This window comes from Pyrus communis, chromosome 10, assembly GCF_041283825.1.
Source record: "Pyrus communis isolate YQ-2024b chromosome 10, ASM4128382v1, whole genome shotgun sequence".
Taxonomy (NCBI): domain Eukaryota; kingdom Viridiplantae; phylum Streptophyta; class Magnoliopsida; order Rosales; family Rosaceae; genus Pyrus; species Pyrus communis.
The window spans coordinates 18,303,072-18,322,586 of NC_142574.1; the positions used below are offsets into that span (position 1 = coordinate 18,303,072).

Consider the following 19,515-nt stretch of genomic DNA (forward strand, 5'->3'; position numbering starts at 1 on the left):
TTGATGCTCTATGGAGGCTAATGGTTTTCCAAAGAATTCTCGGTCATTATGATACTGAGAGAAGGGAATCAAATTTAAGATTTCAGATAAAAAGATAAATACTTTTAATCATTTGAGTCCAAACTTTACCTAATGATAAACTTTTATCATTTTACATCCTTAAATAGATTACAATTCTTTCAAGCAAAATCCCAACATGTTAGGATCACCATTGAAAGCGATTATGTGACTTGCAGATGACATTAGGGCATAAAAAACGAAATACACAAACACAACCCCAAAAAAACCAAAAACTCAAAAATTCCAAAAAGTTCGATAATCAATACAACGACATTTCAATCTCTTCGTATCATCATTTATATAAAGAAAAAGGTTCCAACAAAATCACCATGACAATTCAATATTATGGCAAAGAGAAATGGTAAGATGATTCTCTCAAAAGTGGGACTCTCTATAGACTCTTTGTCACCTCACATTTTTTTTATAATGTTTTATAATATTAGTACGAAAATTGACGTTAAACTGTGATTTGATAGATAACTATGAAAAGTCCCACTTTAAGAAAGCCTCACTATCATTTTCTCTTATGACAAAAATGTTAAGGCTTAATAGGCACTTGGGGAAAATTGTACCATGGTTAGGGAAATAATTGATTTGTCATCGGGGCGGATGGAATTTGGGCTAGCCTTTTGTTTCTTGAGCAGCACGAGTCTAGATTCAATATTTTGGGCCTTTTGATTTAGCCCAGTTAAAGCCCACTTAGCTTGCTACCCATAAACCGCAACCGCCTTTTATCTTTGTCCCGTCACTGTCTGTGAACGGAACACGTTCCCAGAGTCCCAGTAACTCTTCACATCACATCGCTATTGAACGGGGTGGGAGAATATCACCACCGTCGTCGCAGACGATCAAAACCCTAAAGCGTGTGCACAAAAAACATGCCGAAAAAGATGGGTGTGAACAGCAAGGCGGAGGCCGCCAAGGCTCGGAAGAGCTCCACCGAAGCCGAGCGCAAGGAGCGCGAGACTCGCGAGAAGGACGAGCAGTACTGGCGCGAGGCGGAGGGCAGCAAGACCCGCGCGGCCAAGAAGCGCGAGGAAGAAGCCGAGAAGCGGGCGGAGGCCGCCGCGCGGAAAGCCGAGGCCCGCCGATTGGCGGAGCTGGAGGAGAAGGAGCTCGAAAAGGCGGCAAAGAAGCCCGATAAGAAGGTCGGCCGAGTCACGATCCCGGTTCCTAAGGTGACTGAGGCCGAGCTGAGACGGCGGAAAGAGGAGGAGCAGGCGGCGTTGGAGAAGAAATCGGATGAGGTGAAGAAGAAGCAGAGCCGTACGGCCGAGGAGGAGGAGTATGAGAGGATGGTGGTGGTAGAGAATAAGAATCGGGATGATTCGTTTATTGAGGCTAGGTCGGTGGAGGAGGCGGTTGCGAAGATGTCCGTCTCGGAGAGCTTGCCGGTGGATCGGCACCCGGAGAGGAGGCTCAAGGCTTCGTTTAAGGTGCGTTTTTTTTTTAATTTAATTTAATTTTTTTTTGTTATTGGGAGAATTTAGGGTTTGTTTGGTTAGGGGTACTGGATTACATCGGTTTCAATTTCGTTTTGGAGTAGTAATGCTTTCCTTGATAGCTTTGAAACCTAAAATCTAATGCATTCGGATTCGGAAAAGAATTGTTGTAGTTTGTATGGAATAACTGAGCTTTAGGAATTAGGAATGGTACTGTACTAGCTTGAAGCTCTGGGTGTTATTTGAGTAAGGAATCCGACTCGGCATTGAAAACATGCCATACGAAGGAATGCAAATGAAAGCCTTCTAAAAAACCGCTCAGTGTGTCAGTTGCGATGATGTTCATTTTGCTCAGATAGTCGTGATCAGCTACTCGAAGCGTCGGTGTGTATGTGTGTGCTTGATTGCTTGTGTTGGCTCTGAAATCTTAGCAGTGTGAATCGTTAGTAGAACACCTCTTTTGGACGGATGGGTTGCCTATCCAGTCCTGAGCACTTTCTGTTTCATCATGGAGCTCAAATGTAGCTTAAAGCTATGAACTTGGGCTTTCAGAATCATTCTTTATACTCACAATCTCAGTAATTTCCAGCCAGGGTCCAATAAAAGGAATTCACGTTGCACAATGTATGATGTAGTGTGCTCTGTGCATAGAATTTGACATCAAACGCATGTTTTTTGTGTAGACTGACGAATGTATCTAATGAGTGATGCCTCTTATGGAATGGCAACTTAAAATATGATTTTGGTAATTGTTGTTCCTGCCCCACTTCTACAGGACAGTATTGTCATCTGCTAATAAAGTATAATGTTAATTGTTGGCGTTTCTTGAAGAATAATAATTTTAGGTGGGGATTGGTAGAAGCTAAGTCATATTCTTAGGAGCACTGATTTCTTTTGTTAACAGCCATGGAACTTTTCCAACTATGTCTTTTTAAACTTTCGTTGATAAGTCAGCCTAATCAATCTTATCTCTTGGTTTTTACTGCTTCGGTCTTATGAAATTTTGACGTAGTGATTTCTTGTGATAATTTCGTGTAATAATTGTAGGCTTTTGAAGAAGCTGAGCTCCCGAGGCTGAAGGAAGAGAAACCAGGTCTTACTCACAACCAATACAAGGATATGATATGGAAGCTTTGGAAGAAATCTCCGGATAATCCTCTAAATCAGGTTGAGTTTCGTCTCGGATATATATACAGTCATTGCTTGTGTGATAATTAGTTGCACTAGTCTTATATACTTTATACAAAGAACCATCGGTACAATCATAAAATGGCAATGCCAACCTTATAATAATGTCTTAACTCCCCGAAACTTGATGCTAGGGCTTACCTATGCTGTTTTTTCTGGTAAAGTAAATTTAATTTCAGACCCCATATTTTGGAGCGGATAGCCCATAAAAAACCTGTCACTTTGAGCTTGACTCCCGTGGAGGCATATGCTGCAACGACAACTTATTACCTTTTAGTTCGGAATGTCTCAATGAAACGGAGCTGGGATTGTTGTTTCTTCACAGTGCTTTGTTAAATACGTTGACGCATGGTGATGGCATTTAAGTAGTTAAATACGTTGACGCATGGTGATGGCATTTAAGTAGTTAAATACGTTGACGCATGTTAATGGCATTTAGTAGTTAATGGGTTTGGGCTAAGCTTAAATCTATGATGTAAAGCGTCCAAGGTGATAGATGTCTGTGTTACATGTTCGGATGTGTAGAACGTTATTTAACTAGTTCAGATATTTTTTGTAACTATGAAGCTAGCCTAATTCCTACCTTCAAATGTGCAGCTTGCTGAGTGATCGCCTAACATCCTCATCATGCAATGGGAATCTGAGTTTTTCTCCTGGGTTTGTTTTGTCGATTTCATAATGTCCACCGATGTGCATTTGCAATTTGAAACGCATAAAAGGTTTCTGCCCTACTATATGTGCAATGTCCACTTCTGGAAACACGATCTGAATAATATGCAATCTTCGTTTGATTAGCCTAATCAACTCTCTTCGTTCGATTAGCCTAATCAACTCTCTTCGTTCGATTAGCCTAATCAACTCCCTGCATATTTCAGAACTTTTGTTCAGATCGTCTGCTGTAAAATTGGTAATTGCTGTTTTAGCATTTCTATCTTTTTATTTTTTGTTAGAAATCCAAAATTACCAACCCAGTTTTCTGGGACATGACAGAATGGTGGGTGTCTATCATATTTTTAGGTGGTAGTATCTTGTACTGGATACATGCTAGCGAAACAGCCAAATTATTGTACCCATGTACTGATGGTTTTAATATCGTCATTGGGACCAAGCCCTTAAAGAAGCTCTCTATCTTTTCTTTTAATATTTTTTTTTTTTTTTACATTATCTTTCTGATTAGTTTCTGATTTGCAATTTATTTGTTGCTCAACCAACTCTTCAAACCCTCAACTTCTCACAAATGCAAGAAGAAAAAAGAAAGCGAAAAATTGCGCCCATTACTACGGTCTGATTGGTTTAGGGTTCAAATCATAATACTCGGATTGGTTTGATTTAGGCCTACAAAACATTTTACTTTGCAAGCTACTTTCAATTTTTATGTTGAGATTTTGTTTCATAATTCTTCGATACAAGTTTTCCTATGTTTCTTGAGACTTTGCACCCGATCGTTCTAACTCATAACTGGCAAGACATTCATTAAAGGAATTGTTATTAGCACTTTAAAATTTTTATTCTACACTCCAAACTTTTTATATTAGGAAAAAAAAAAAAAAAACACGCTGTGAGTAGTGTAGAATGAGATTTTTGGAGTACTAATAACACTTTCCTTCATTAATCGTAATTAATGTTTATTTTCTGTTCGTCTATACAAGAAATTGTATTCTTAATTAGATAATCTTTGTTGACTTGTCATATGATTAATGTAAAACCATTTTCGTTATTACAGATTGTGTTTCGCAGAAGCGTAAAATTTAAACATCTGCTTACAAACTTGTTATTTCAACAGTCAACTTCAATTATTGTCTTCTCTACGGAGGCAATTATTACTTCATAATGGTTACTCACTGCTATTAAGCCTTGGCCAACTGAGCAAAATTAATCGGGGTTACGAATTCTGCTCCACCAGTGTAGAGGGTTACAGCTGCTAACTTAGAAGCAGCCTGTGTTGGATGAAATAAATCCCAGAACAAGTAGTTGTCGCGATTCGAGCAAAGTTTGGCACTTGGAATGCAGAAGGATTCAGCGTTGAGCTTCCCAGCTCCGCAACATGCAGCTTCCACCTGCGTAAAATCTGAAAAATGGAAAGGAAATTTGATAGTAATTAGATTGCTCCTTTTCCTTCACCTCCTAGTTGCAGGACCTCGTTTGCTAACTGTAAGTTGTTTGCTAACTATTTTCAAAAGGTCCAAAATACAGGGTTTTGACACTTGAGTGCAATGCATATTTTGTGAGATAAAATTGGTGAATGAGATAAAGTACGTGTTGACTTACTGAATGGAAGAGGATTCTGGATGACATTTATTGTCATTTCAAATGCATTCCCAAGTGCATACTTGATGTCCTTGCATTCGGAGCTGAGCTTCAACATTAGAGCATCCAACCTTGCATGGAAAGCTTTTGCAAGCTCGTTCAAACCCTCCAAACATCCGCCGGTAGTGTTGTGAATCCTTTGAGATGGGCAGCATCCAATGGGGGCAACGCTAATGATGCCAAATTTCCTCGCTCCAAGATCGATTAAGCTCTGCCATGTCAACAAAGGGCTCAGCTAAACTATGAAACTTGTGCATTTGGGTTTAGGGTAGTGCTAAGCATAGAGGAAAATATCACCTTCAGGTGGTTCTCATAAGCAAGCATTAAAGAAGATAAGAACTCTTCCCTTGGAATGGAACTGTTTGAGTGGTAATATCCGAAAAGGTCATTGCTGCCGATGCTGATGAAGAACAAAGACTTATTAGTTACTCTCCTCCCCCCTTTTATGGCAGTAAGATTTTTCTTGACAGTGGTAAATTGTTGTATCTGATCTGTTAATGACACAACATTTTTTTGATTGCCGGATGGGGCAACAACCGGAGTTTTCATTGGTGTTCCAAACTTCATCAGAGTCAGCTGAAACAAGAAAATGACAAAACTGTTCAAAAAAAAAAAAAAAAAAGTTTCTTTCCAACATCTCATGCTTATGATGATAACAATTATCTTAAAAACGTACCGATGTTTTTCCAGTTTTGTCAAGAAGGCCTGACCCTCCAGACGCAAAGTTCGCACCACTAAACCTCTTCTTGCGAAGAGACGTGGCGTTGAGAGAAAGAAAAGGCGGCGGACTTCTCTTGCGACCAAGCATCTGAGCTATGGTCACCACCAGAAAAGCAATGATTTATGTTAAGCTTTGTAATCCATGCAGGGATTAGGGTTCGTTCTTTTATTGTTATGTCATTACTTAATAAAGATAAATAAACGAACGCCCTATCTTAGTGAACAATCAAATACACTAACCAAGAAAATCAGCACTATTGAGGCCATTGCTGAACCTCCCAGTGGGTTTTGAGCAAGGAAAGTCAATGCCATTATGAGGAAAGTCAGCCCTAGCCATGCTGGTGGGCAAGAAGTTATTGGTTCCAACGTCAGCAGTTGAGTCCCCTAGTACGAAGATTAGTTGCAGACCTGGGTCTGATGCACTAACAACAGCCACAGCCACAGCCACACATAGGACCAGAGAAAGAACAACCCATGACTTGTTTGCCATGGGAGATTAATTAAGATGTAGTTAAACAACAATTAATTTAATTAAGCAATCTGTGTATCAACAAATTTTATGTTTGAGAACAAGCTTCTAATGGGAATTTATATGCATGGAAATGATTTAGAGTTGGCATACCTATGGCCGGTTTGAGCATTGATCAAATATTTAATTGCTTCGTTAAGTATTTAATAACCATGAACTTAATGTTAAATACGATAAGAACTATGATATCCTTCTTTTATTAATTACTGATCACTTTGTAAACACATTGGTACTAAACAAATTTGGTTGTTTCATTAGTGATCGCTTTGTAAACACATAATACTAAATCAAAAGTTTCCTGAAAAAACAAGGAGGCTGACCTGTTTATTTGTCCTCACCAATTTGCAATTAATTTATTTTTTATTTTTCTTTCTTTAATAAAATAACTCCACAATATGTTTGTTCCCGTTGGCTTCTAATACATGAAGCACAAATTAATTACATGCCAAATAATTAAATGAAAGCTGCATTTTATTGCCAAAGTACAAATGTTACAATTTATGTGGCAAAGAATGTGACTAATTTATAAATTGCAATGGTTAATCAAATTTCTGTGTAAAATCATCTGCAGCAGGTTGTTGCTTAAGGACTAGTTGTTCTGCCGGCAGCCCTACCACAAAGAAGGGCATTTCTGGGAATTGGGTACTCATCCCTAGGTGACTCCACAGGCGAGTAAACTCGAAGGTAAAATTGTTGTCCAAGGTATTGCCTTGCCCAAAACTCACTCCTCACGTTCCACATACCAACGTTGTCCAATGCAATGTAAATTGCAGTCCATGACATTGGATACACCTGTGACATATTCAAACCTGACTTTAGTCACATTTGTAAAACACGAATTATTGTGTGTGCTAGTTAAATTTCAGTTACAGGATATGAATGTCAGTTATATTTATTATGTGATAGCGTACCCTACTTTCATTTATATCTTTAAAACTCTCATATATTCATCCTCATTTACGGTTTTACTCTCGTTGGATCAGTTTTTGACATCAATAGGCGACTAATTACCTGTGTGGTACTTCTTGACACTGCATCTCTAAGGTTATATTCGTTCCGACTAGCCGGTGTCCATTGACCTCCATCCATTCTGAAATTCAAGTAAAAATGTGAGAATTAGTGACCAACTTTACCATCTTCAAATTCATTGTATTCATAACATGCTGCAGAATTATATCATCAATTTACTTACCCAACAACCCAGAAGGAGTAACCATCCAAGTGAAAGCTTTGCAGAATATTTTCTTTGTTCTCAAACACAATCTCAACAAAAGCCCTAAAATCAGCACCCATGACTGAAGTGTCAAGGTACATGCTTTGGCCAGTCGGATTATCTGAGATGCTTCCAACCTTGAAAACTCCATCAATCTTGAAGTGGTCTGCAAGCTTCAATGGTGTGTCAGCTGGGATGAAAGATACACTGTTCACTGCATATCTTTGCTTCCCACTTACTTGAGCTGCTGAGCTCTCTAGCCTGATTGTTCTGCTCACATTCACAAGACCATAGTGGTAGGAGCCTTGTGGGTTTGGTCTTGGTCCACTTGCTGTCAAATTAGTCCTGAAAATTGTATAAAATTTAAACGTTAAATCGGTGTACAACAACTACAAATAAAGCATTTCATTTTTTATATAGGGGATTCGAACTCTAAATCTTTTTAAATGAAACATTTCACTGATCGGATACTATAGATTGTAGATCATATACTTGTATACATCTCTAAAAAAGATAAGACTTATAGAGATAGATACAATTTTGTAATTTTAAACATAAAATGGATTGTAGATCATATTCTTATACACATCTCTAAAAAAGTCACATACCTAATGGAGCGGGCCTGGCTAATAGACCAGTCAGTTTGGGTGGGAGCACCAGGAATTGGGCCTGAAACTTGACTGGCAGAGTTACTGTAGTGAAAAATTGCAGTGCTGGTGAGGACCGTGCTGGTAAAACGAGTTGAAACAGCAATGTAGTAGTCCTGAGGGGCTTGATCTGCTGTGACGAGAACAGAGTAGGATTGACCCACGTGGATATCAAGCGAATCGTAAGTGGTCTGGAGAGTGTGGGTCCCTTCAACCTCAACCAGCTTCAATGTGTGTCCCTGAATTCTGAAGTTCAGAGAGTTCTGGAGCCCAACGTTTGATATTCTAAGCCTGTAGGTTTTACCTTGTTCAAATGTGAAAGTTGTACCACTTGGTCCACGTCCATTGATTATAACACCATCTGGGAAGGCAAGCCTGTGACCACGATCTAGAATGGTCTTTAACACCTGCAATATTAGGTTAAAAAATTTGATCAAATTCCAATTTCACCTCACCATATAGTAAGTAAGAAATAGTTACAAAACGGGTTTATTTAATCGGTCGCGCGCGGAAGTTCCAACTTGCTCTTAATTTAGTAGTATTTTTATTCGCAGTATTGAAAGACGTTGTAAGTTTGAATCTTCATTACCTTGTGATCAGTCTTGTACCAATCTCCAATAAGAATGGAGTAATCTCCAGCTGGTTCCGGGAATGGGACTGGGATCAAGGGCCTGCTGAGGATTTTAATGGCTCCAAATCCACCGGCTGCTTTGTGGAAGGCAAGAGATGGGAAGTAGTAGAAGCTTCCAATTTGGTCCTTCACTTGTAGTGTGTAGGTGAAGTTCTGGCCTGGTGGGATAGCGCAAGTGGTTCCATACACTCCATCTTGGTACGAGTTTCTCCTTTGTTGCACTCCGTTCCTGTTTCAAGTTTCCCGTTGACCAATTTAGTTTTACTTCAAAGTTATTTTACTTCAAAACTCTAGAAATAATTCTTAACCCTAAATCCTAACAAGCTGGACTCATTTTACGACTAATTATGATCTTACTGTTAAGCATTGTAAATCCTATATGTACGTATTTAAAATTAAAATTCATAGTTCTCACACATGCATGTAAACAACTGAGCTTAACACGTGAACAACTTAAACAATTTTACAACCAATTAAAGAACGTCCAACAAAGGGTAGACGAGGGAAGTGGGTACAACATGTTATGGGTTCTCAACTCTTGAAAGTTGACCTAATCCCCACAAACTGGAAAGAATTTGGAAATAGTAAAAGCTAATTTCCCCATTGCAGTTTCACACCATTAATTTTTATAATTAGAGGAAATAGTCAATAAAAGTTCCTAGTGAATTTGGTTTTCCTGATCAAAACAAAATAAATGCGTGATGTCAAATTGCAAATGCCAGCAACAAACCCGCATATAATATGATCATAAAATATTCATGTCATGTTGTACTTGTCATTGTCCACTCACAGTGTAAAATTATGTGATAATTATGCTTATGTGACATATAATCGTATAAAATTCAAATTAACTAAAGAAAAATATTAAAAAATGTTGACAAGATATATAGCATTATGTATTTGAAAGAAGAATATATACCACACACTTTTTTTGACTTTTTCAATAAAAAGCCGGCGATTTGACAAATGGAATTCTGGAGATTACATGATAAAGGTTACTAGTCAAGATTTAACTATAACATTTTTGTTCGTATACGAAAAATGTGTAAGAATATTTAGTTGCCATGAAAGTGACTGAAAAAAATCCTTTAATCCCATTTTATGAGAAATACTTTTTCAACTTAATAATTAATTAAGGAAATAAGATAACAAAATGTCCGACAAAAAAAAAAATTGACAATTGGCCAGAAAAATAGAAAAGAGAAAGTATAATATAGAGTTAGAAGAAAATCCAACCATGAAATGAGGAAGGGCTCCGGCAAGCTGTTGTGGACATTGATAATAAGGTTGTCATTGGTGACGGAATAGATTTCCGGCCCCGGAAACTGACCATTAATAAGAATCCCCTGCAACAAAAGTTGAAATTTACACAAATTAGTCATATAAAACATAAACATTTTATAAAAATATGATCAAAGATCATGATCACAGCACAGAGAACAAGTGTGTGAAAATTGCAAACCTGTTGACGAACACCGAGCGGATATATGTCACCATAAGTTACATTCCAATCGAAGAACCGGTAAGGATCCTCGGCACTCACAAGACCCAAAACCAAAACAATGACAGCTAGAAATTTGAGCAGCATTTCGGAAGAAGGTGGCAATGATCGACGAGCGAATTGAAGAAAAAGAATAAGAAAGAAGAGAAATCGGAAAAAATGAGTGCTCGAGAGCCTAGTCCAATTACAGAGAAGGTTACGAAAGAGACACTTTAATATGCTGAGAGGTAACAGTCGACGACTTATTTATAAAGAGCGAGCGAGCAAGCAAGCGAAGGTTCAAAACCAAAACGAGTAGCCGTATAATATATCACTCAAGTGGTGAAGGGCCCACATGGCAAGTCCATGTGTGAACCAATGGAACTGCCCCACGTAAGAAAATGTGCAATTTTGGGCTGCTTAAATGACTAGAATGCCCATGTCTAGGTTGGGACTTGGGTGGCGCCCTAACCGCGTAAAAGTTATTATTCTTCTGCATGGCTGGCTGGAGTGAGTGGGGAAGCCCGGGAATTCTGACGCGGCACACGGCATTTTCATATGCTGAAAATTTTCTGGCTTACCAAACAGAAAAGAACAGAAAAGAACAGAAAGGGTTGTGTGTTGGTGTGGGCGCAAGGAAAAGGAAAGAAATGGTGGGAAATATTTTTTAATTGGATTTTACGCGGAAACAAATAATTTCTTTTCCTTATGGGACATTCTAATTAATATTATTCTTATTCTTGCTAATGAGTGTTACCTTTTTGGATTTTTCCTTAAAAGCATCTGAAATACAACAACCGTGAAGCTTCCGATGGATTTCTTCTTTCTTCTGGGGGAAGGATTAATTAGTGAACGATTATGTAGATTGTGTTTGGATGCTAGCTGCTCTAAAGTTAGAGTAGACAGAGAGGAAATTGAATGTTGGAATCCAATAATTTTTTCTTTTCTTTTACTTGCCTTGTTGATATAATACATTCACATTTTTACATGAAAAAAGTCGGATTGCTTTTTAAAGTTAAGATTAAGGAGTAGTCTGACACATGAATAATATATATTCGGCGATGTTAGAGTATGTAAGGCGTTGGACTCAACACGTGTTAACATGCATGCTCTAACATTACAAAAAAAAAAAATGTTAAAAAGTTATACCATAAAATCAATTGGCAGTATTAGAAATGAGGAACTTTTTGTTTATGGCTATCGAATTAAATAAATTAAACAGAATCAACGATAATCATCAAATGTAAGTGTAAAAAAACTAATAAAAAGTGTGTGAAAACCACTTTTCTATAGAAAATAGTTCAACTTCAATATATAATTAAGCACATGCAAATTCATTTAATCCCGGGTACAAAATTCACTCTTTAGCAATTTGACCTTTTATAAGAGAAAAAAAAACAATTTAAATGTCAATAGACTGAGTTGATTGGAGAGTAGTTTAATGTTTCTAGATGAACTGGCCGGTGTATTGCATCACGAAAAAGTCTACGTCCATCTGGCATGTGATCATGGGTTGTTATACAGCCGGCAATGGACTGATGACTTTCATTTTCTATGGCATAAACCACGATTTTGACACAGTTGTGTTGGCAACTAGTTTTACGTGCTTACGGCGTAGGGGGTTTGTACAGAAAGGAGCCCGGCTTTCTGCTTGATTCGCATCTCTCTTAACATTGCTTGTGTGAAAAGAAAACAATACTTCTGCACGTTGATTGAGATTCGATCGCTTACAAAACAATGCGACGTTTCTTAATGGAGGTAAGAGTAAGAAGGGCGTAATGTAGGGGTCCGTATACAAGCAACCTTACACAATTAAATTGGTAATTTATAATTTGTAAGGACTAAAACATCATAGAAAATAATTTCTAATTTTTTTTTGGGTCGGAGAAAATGTATTCTAATTTGTATGATTAGTTTTTAACTCTCGCCATGATAATAAAAGACCAAATTTGACAAAACTAATATTATTATTTATACAAGTTTCATTATACGTAGGAGCAAGCAAATCAAATTTCCAATATAAAACGTATGTGGTCCAATATTCTAGTGGATAGGGTGTTATGTTTCTACTCATGCCTCCCGGGTTCAAAACTCCCCCTCCCCTAGATTATTGTAATAGTTTTGCATGTGGTCCAACATCCTATTGGATAAGGTGTTGGGTTTCCACCCTTGCATCTTGGGTTCAAAACTCTCCCTCTCCTAAATTATTGTAGTAGTTTGAACCCCTCCTCCTCTCCTTAATAATAATAATTTAAAAAAAAAAAGAAAATTCTACTATAAAAATGGCTCAATGCAAGTAATAAAGTTTCCCCAAAAACTCTAGCAGTCTAAAGCAAAAACCAAAGAAAGCTTATTTGCAGTTGGCCATTGCTTTGGCTTTGGGGTCGGTGGCAATCTTCTTGAAAATCATTCTTGGTCTCTTTCAATTTACTTTGTTTGGCGTAGAATTGTAGCCATGAAATACTGTAGATGACGTGATAATCATTGTCTTTTTGTCCACTTACATCGTAAACACAAGGTTTGGATCCAGCGATCACCCTCGATATAGCATTGAAGTTGGAAGCCATGGAAGATGTCGAATTGTGTCGGAATTGGATTTAGCCAGAACAACACTATGGGTTTTGCCAGTGCGGTGATATGGCTCTCAGATGTTGGGAGGATGTGGAGCAACGACATTATTTTATCCTTTTATATATTTTGTTTGTGTCTAATAATTTATAAGAATTATCTTGGAGTTTGGTTTTGATCTCTCTCTTTAGAAGAGTTTGCTAGTTGGATTGCTCTTTATAGGAGAGTTGCTTGATTTTAATTTTTGTTTTTGTGTGCTACCTCTTTTGGATCTATGTGTAAGGGTGGAGCTGTTTGATTTGCAGGATCTACTTCATTTGGTGTTCCAGGATTGTGGCAGCAATTTCAGGTGATGTGATCTACCCATGGGCATCGTACTCCCTGTCCCAATATATGATTTGAGATTTTGTTCTCACATGATCTCCTCGTAACATGAGATTTAATGCTTGTATTGGTTGTGTAAATTTGTAGCTCTAAATGAGCTGGGATGAGTGCTTGAAATCTTCTCATTGCTTTGCAATTAATGATCCTTTATTGTAATACTTTTAGATTTAATTTGTAGGGACCCTTTGAGGGGCGAATTAATAATGATATGTATTTGTAATGTCATTTTTTTTCAAAAAAAAAAGGGCTTGATGCAAGTAATATAAGGGATCATATTTACATGTCAAAAGGAAATGTAAAGAGTTTTTTTTTTTTATTTTTTTTTTAATTTTTAATTTTATTTTAAAAAGGGGGACAACTTGTGGCAAACCACGGTTATCCACCTTTTTCGGGGGTCAAGAAGACTCACAGAGGCATTTTAGCCTCCCCCTGGCCACAAGTTTGGCTTCCACAACAGCAGCAGGTTTCGAACCTGAGACCTTTAGTTTTTAGTTTTAAGGAAGTCTTGTAATCCGTCCTTTACCACTGGGCTACCAACTAATGTAAAGAGTTAGCTAGCGTTCTTTGCGCGTTTCACTTCTCTAAAGGTCCTATTAAACGGGGCTAAAAATGCAACCATTAATGGGCTTTATTAGTATTGAAAAGTAATGGGCTTATCAGTTTAACAATTGGGTTAAGTTTGAACCTCAACTTTTAGTGTCAAATTTGAACCTCATAAGCAACACATGAAAACACCAACAATGTCCCACTTTCACTCCAAAGCAAGCAAAAGCAACCCATGACACATGGATTGATGGGATTTCTTATCCTCAATCTTTCCAACACTTACCACTATCCAAAACACTCCTCAGAGCACTACCAATGAAAGTTCATTTACTCCTCTAACAACCACCACCACCAAAACTCCATGGACGCTCTCTTCGTTGACTAGTACTCCATCTCCGGCCTCAAACACTCCCCAAACCTCACCACCACCTTTTCCTTCCCTCCCCAATCCTTCCACCGCCTTAAATTCACCACCTACACTGCCACTAAGCCCACAACCCGCACAACCGTTTTTGTCATCCATGACCAACAAGGAATCTAATCCATTGAAGCCCAAAACCCACTTCATCTCTCGGATGACAATGAAGTTGAAGATATCAACGAGTCGTACAACAAGGTAGACAAAATCATCAAAGGTAGAGTGTTGAAGGGCATCAAGGGAACATAATACTTGATTTCCTGGAAAAACGGCTATACGCCCTCATGGGTCCCATCAGATTCCAAAGCCAAGGACATGATCTCCAAGTATGAGAGCCTGTGGTGGACCGCTGCAAAAAAAGCTGACAAATATACACTAAACCAGCTTATAACATCTGAGAATGACTCGTGCGACGCTGTGGATAGGGACAACCACACGACTCTCATATTCATCTCTAGTCTCGGGTTAAAGTTGTGTGTTCGAGTTTTAGCCGAAGCAAGTGCCAACTTGGATCATAATGATAATTGCGGGAGATTGACCGTGTTGCACATGGTGGCTCATTATGTTTGGCTAGGTGTTGTGAAATTATTGGTGCAGTGGGAGCGAATCTCGAGGTAGAAGACGAGATAAGACGGAAGCTGTTGGATTTGGCTAAGGAGATACTGAAAACAATGCCACAGGGAAACTTGATTCACTTCGCAAGGCGGTTGAGGTTGAAGAGTGTGATTACGAAGTTGGAGGGGGTAATATTTGAGGCAGGGCTCGAGTACGCGGTGGCAAAAGGGGTCGTGGGGAAGAGAGTCAGGGATGAGGGGAAGATGATGACACACCCTGACCCGGAATGTCCACTAGGACCTCGAATTGAGCCGTGCTGGTCGACACCTGAAAGGTGACGAAGCCATAAAGTGTGATAATGTATAAAATGTGAATAAATTAAAATCTAAAAGTGCTTAAGTACATGAGAGTGCGGTGAGCGGGTCTGGACCCATTTCACTCATGATACAGAGCATAGGTATAGTATAGTAAGGTAAGATAATGATTATACCATCATAAGAAAACATATGTACTGAAAAGTGCCACGAATCCTCGTCGATACGGAACTCTGCTGCTATAACCTGGAGGGGTGCAAAAATAGAAAATGTGAGTGAGTGAAACATAACTTTTCAAACCAATTTCAATTACCAAAGGCAATAGCTCCTTGCCGTAACACCTGTTTAATTTCCATAAAATTATACTGCGTAGAAGTATGAAATCAAATGTATACTAACAGTAAATCCCGAAATATACCACAATTTAGCATCTCATTAGCAATATAAATAATCATGTGCTTAATAACTCATACTAACACGCAAGTCGGAATCACCTATGGTGCCCTGTATGACTGCACCTATCTTATCAACCAATGCTAGCACATAAGTCGGAGTCACTTATAGTGACCTGTACGACTTATCCATATCTCGGAGTCACCTATAGTATAGTAACCTGTATGACTTATCCATATCTTATCAATCAATGCTAACACATAAGTCAGAATCACCTATAGTGACCTGTACGATTGAATCAATAGCTCAATAAGTATACCTGCACACGAGTCAGAACCACCTAAAGTGGTATGTAGGATATGATTGGGTGTATATAAATATGCTCAAGAGCTACAATCACGTGAAGACTGTACGAATAATCGCGGGTCATTTAAGAGTCAGAACCACCTATTGTGGTCTGTACGATAGGATTGTGCACCTACTTTGGATCCAAGGTGAGTGTAAGGTGCGGGAGGTGAGCATCATGTGAAGGACTGTGCCCTGGCCACGGGCGGGAGCATTAACACCGAGGTGTAGATTTATCAGCTCTCAGTGCATTTCAACATAACATGTATTACTCATGGGCAACCTGTACGACAATGTCGGAGTTGCCTAAAACATAAATATAGTCATACCATAACTCAATCATTTCGAGTAACACCATAAACTCACCTGAACTTACCTATGCGTCCTGCGTTCCTCTTCGTACTTCAAAGCATTTACAGTAATTATGTGCATATAATATACATATGGATATGTCATGATGCAATCTAAAACTCAACCATAACATAGTGTTTCCAAATATATAAATATAACATGGTGTGAAATGCATAATCTGTAACGCCCTTCTTCCAAACTATTTATTTTCGGGAATAATTATCGGTGATAAGCCCAACTAGACACTAGTTTAATTAACTATCATTACTTACGTTTCCTTACTTCAATTTCTTGATTCTTCACATATTGATTTATGACCAACATTTAACCACCAAATCATAGGGTTAAATCTCACATTTTCCACCAATGTCCTTCATATTGCTCAATTCTGCAAACAAGGCTATTGTCCCGATTAATTATTCTCGTTTATCGTATGGCTGCATCTAATGTCTCGTTAGACTGCCTACGTACCCTAAACAGGGATCAAACCATTCGTAGTTCGCATTAGTACTTCAAAGCATTCACAGTAATTATATGCAGGTAATATGCATAAATCAATTTAAAAACGTTTGTGGAATTATCAATCATATATGCATATACGATAGAAGGAAAAGGCCCACTCACCATAGGCTCGCGCTATGACTCACTCACATAAATATCAAGACATCATGAACTATCGTCGCCTGTGACCAATTATCAAATCACGTCTCAGAGTTCTTATTGATAGAATACATAATTTACATAAAACACATCCCTACGTAATTCAATCTGGAAGACCTGCATCACGGATCTCCTATCCATTACTTTCAAAGATCTAAATTATGTTTCTAGAACAATGTCCTAAGGTTTCATTACGATCCAACGGTCGGATCTCCGCCAATTGCTAAAACCAAGTGACGGTCAACATTTTATTCTATGAACTTACAAATTCAATTCGGGAAGATCCGTACATCGGATTCCCGATCCATAAGTTTCTATGGTCCTTAAATATTATGTATTATAATGTATTAAAGTTTGATGACGATCCAACGGTTGGATCGTCGATTGCTTTAATAATCAAATGATGTACCTTAACCAAACTAGGTTCAAAATAATCAATTCACATCATATGGATCTCAAATATGAACTTAGGGCATCTAATAGGACTTAGAACGACACTGTTAGTCCGCTGGTCATGCGCCGCCCCAACTTGCCGAAAAAATCAATTATTTCTAAAAATCACCAAAATTTACAGGAATGAAGATCTCAATGAGTAGAGTAACTTTCATACTTATGCCCAAGGCCAAATTGGCTGGAAAAGCCCCAATTTCATAAAAGCCTGCCGGAACCCTAGGTGTGGGTGTGCTTTGATTCGTCCTCAACTCAACTCTGCCGCTTCAACTAATGATTGGGCATTGCTTCTAGGCTTAAGGGAAGTACATGGGTGGTATTAATTGAATGGAAATGTTTCAGGTTTGGAGGATTTCGACTGAGAGTCTTCACTGCACCCATGGTTCCCGTCTAGATGTTCTCCCCTAAAATACAACCAAATTCATTATAATTTTAGGAAAAGGGAAGGTTATGGAGTAGGTTGTAGGTAGTGGAAAAGTTTGAATCGTCGAAAAAACGACAGTAAACCGTCAGGAAGTTGGTGGAACGGGTCGAGTCCGAAGGCTTGCACGAGTCAACTCGTGTCTCCCCCTTCTTCTTCTCTCCTTTCCCCACCTTTCTTCTATTTCTAGTTGGTCACTCCCATCATTCTCTCTTCCCAATTGGTTCGTCCCTCTCTTCTTTGATTGGGCAACCAATACCCTTTCCTCTTTCTCCCATCTTCCCCCGTTTCTTCTTATTCTTCTCTTGTTTCTTACCAAAGATAATCTTTAAATAATATAATAGTACTTAAGAAAATATATAAACTAATAAATGGTAATACCATTATTCCAAATCCACTTCTGCTTGCGCTTACGCGCCCTTATTATCGAGTACTTCAGGAATACGCTAGAGAAATAATTCGTACGTGTCACTATACGTTGGTCAACGAAAGTCAACACCTTCACCTCTAGGGCATTTTTGTAAATTCACACTTTTAAAATTATAAAAACCATAATTTTTTAGAGATAGGCTATCACAGATGGAGTACTTAGTGAAATGGACAGATATATATATGAGGCCACGTGGGAGCCTGAGGTGAATGTTGATCCTTATTTGATTAAAGAGTTTGTGGAGGGCCAAAATTTGAGTGGGTCGGACAATATGGAGGTTGCGCGGTTAGAACAATAGGACTTTCTTTTGTTGTATATTTACTTGAAAGGGAATTACAAATGGTTCTTGAAATTGACTCACATCATTAAGATGATTTTTGAAATGAAAAATCGATCAATGTAGACCTTGAAAGTGGGTGTTGCAAATCAATATGGTCATTACATAAAATTTCAAAAAAAATTATATTATATGCTGATATGGCACATAAATAGGTCTTACAAGATTTACGAGTTTTTATACAAATGGTCATTGAAATTGATCCACACCATCAAGACAGCCTTTGAAATTAAAAATTGATTAATGTAGTCCCTGAAAATAGTTTTACAAATCAATGTGGTATTTCCATCACAATTATGTTACAAATTTTGTTATGCGCGGATGTGGTTTTAATAATTTAATAATTAATTTAAAAGGTTGTCAAAATACCGTTTTGCATAATCAGATTATCTCAATGCAGAGCTCGCCGTTCTCTGCGTCACCAAGATCATAAGGGGAGCGCCCAACAAACTTTCCAAGATTGAGATTATGAGGCTGTCGATTGCCCAAATGTTGAGGTGACGTCATAGAAGTCGTCACCAAAAGTGGTCTCAATCCTGGTCCAATTTGGTGAAGGCTGCCAAAGGGTGTAAAGATAAGTGTATTGAGAATTCTCTTTTTAGAGAAGAGACGATGAGGGTAGAGGAGTGTGGGTAGGGATTAGAGGTGATTGAAGGACCAAGTTTCTAGGTTGATAAATTTTTTAATTAATTATTAAACCTATTTCTAATTTTCTTTTAATTTAATTAGATTTATGAGACCCATTTATGCGTCACATTAACACATAACAAAATTTTTGACATAATTATAATGGAATGACCACATTGGTTTTAGGCACTGTTTCTAGGATTATATTAATTGATTTTCAATTTCAAGGACCAACTTGATAGTGTAGGTCAATTTCAAGGAACATTTGTGATAAAAACAACTTGTGGAACCCATTTATGTGCCACATCAGCCCATAATTTTTAACAGAATTGTGACGGAAGGACCACATAGATTTGCGACACCTATTTTTAGAGACTACATTAGTCGATTTTTAATTTCAGGAACTATCTTGATAGTGTGGATCAGTTTCAGGAATCATTTGTGATAAAATCCTACTTGGAATGATGATATGGTATAGTTTTGGTGATCAATGTGACCT

General features: G+C 38.1%; 3 protein-coding genes and 1 pseudogene across 3 annotated transcripts; 2 read left to right on the top strand and 2 right to left on the bottom strand.

The window, feature by feature from the left end:
- The first annotated feature begins 809 nt into the window (after positions 1-809).
- LOC137728917 (uncharacterized) lies at positions 810-3,831 on the top strand. The gene is made up of 3 exons (XM_068467717.2): positions 810-1,496; positions 2,550-2,669; positions 3,288-3,831. Exons 1-3 carry the CDS (start codon positions 939-941, stop codon positions 3,297-3,299), a joined length of 690 nt encoding a protein of 229 aa, XP_068323818.2. The 5' UTR covers positions 810-938; the 3' UTR covers positions 3,300-3,831.
- A 587-nt stretch (positions 3,832-4,418) lies between these two features.
- On the bottom strand, positions 4,419-6,336 carry LOC137728919 (GDSL esterase/lipase At5g55050-like). The gene is made up of 5 exons (XM_068467719.2): positions 5,958-6,336; positions 5,674-5,810; positions 5,295-5,573; positions 4,959-5,208; positions 4,419-4,758 (listed from the first exon to the last, which is right to left on the bottom strand). Exons 1-5 carry the CDS (start codon positions 6,205-6,207, stop codon positions 4,538-4,540), a joined length of 1,137 nt encoding a protein of 378 aa, XP_068323820.2. The 5' UTR covers positions 6,208-6,336; the 3' UTR covers positions 4,419-4,537.
- Positions 6,337-6,699: 363 nt separating this feature from the next.
- LOC137728918 (protein SKU5 SIMILAR 14-like) lies at positions 6,700-10,512 on the bottom strand. Its single transcript, XM_068467718.2, has 7 exons — positions 10,200-10,512; positions 9,974-10,083; positions 8,696-8,966; positions 8,068-8,513; positions 7,439-7,804; positions 7,258-7,336; positions 6,700-7,038 (listed from the first exon to the last, which is right to left on the bottom strand). Exons 1-7 carry the CDS (start codon positions 10,323-10,325, stop codon positions 6,829-6,831), a joined length of 1,608 nt encoding a protein of 535 aa, XP_068323819.2. The 5' UTR covers positions 10,326-10,512; the 3' UTR covers positions 6,700-6,828.
- Positions 10,513-14,076: 3,564 nt separating this feature from the next.
- On the top strand, positions 14,077-18,350 carry LOC137727749 (signal recognition particle 43 kDa protein, chloroplastic-like; annotated as a pseudogene).
- The last annotated feature ends 1,165 nt before the right edge of the window (positions 18,351-19,515 follow it).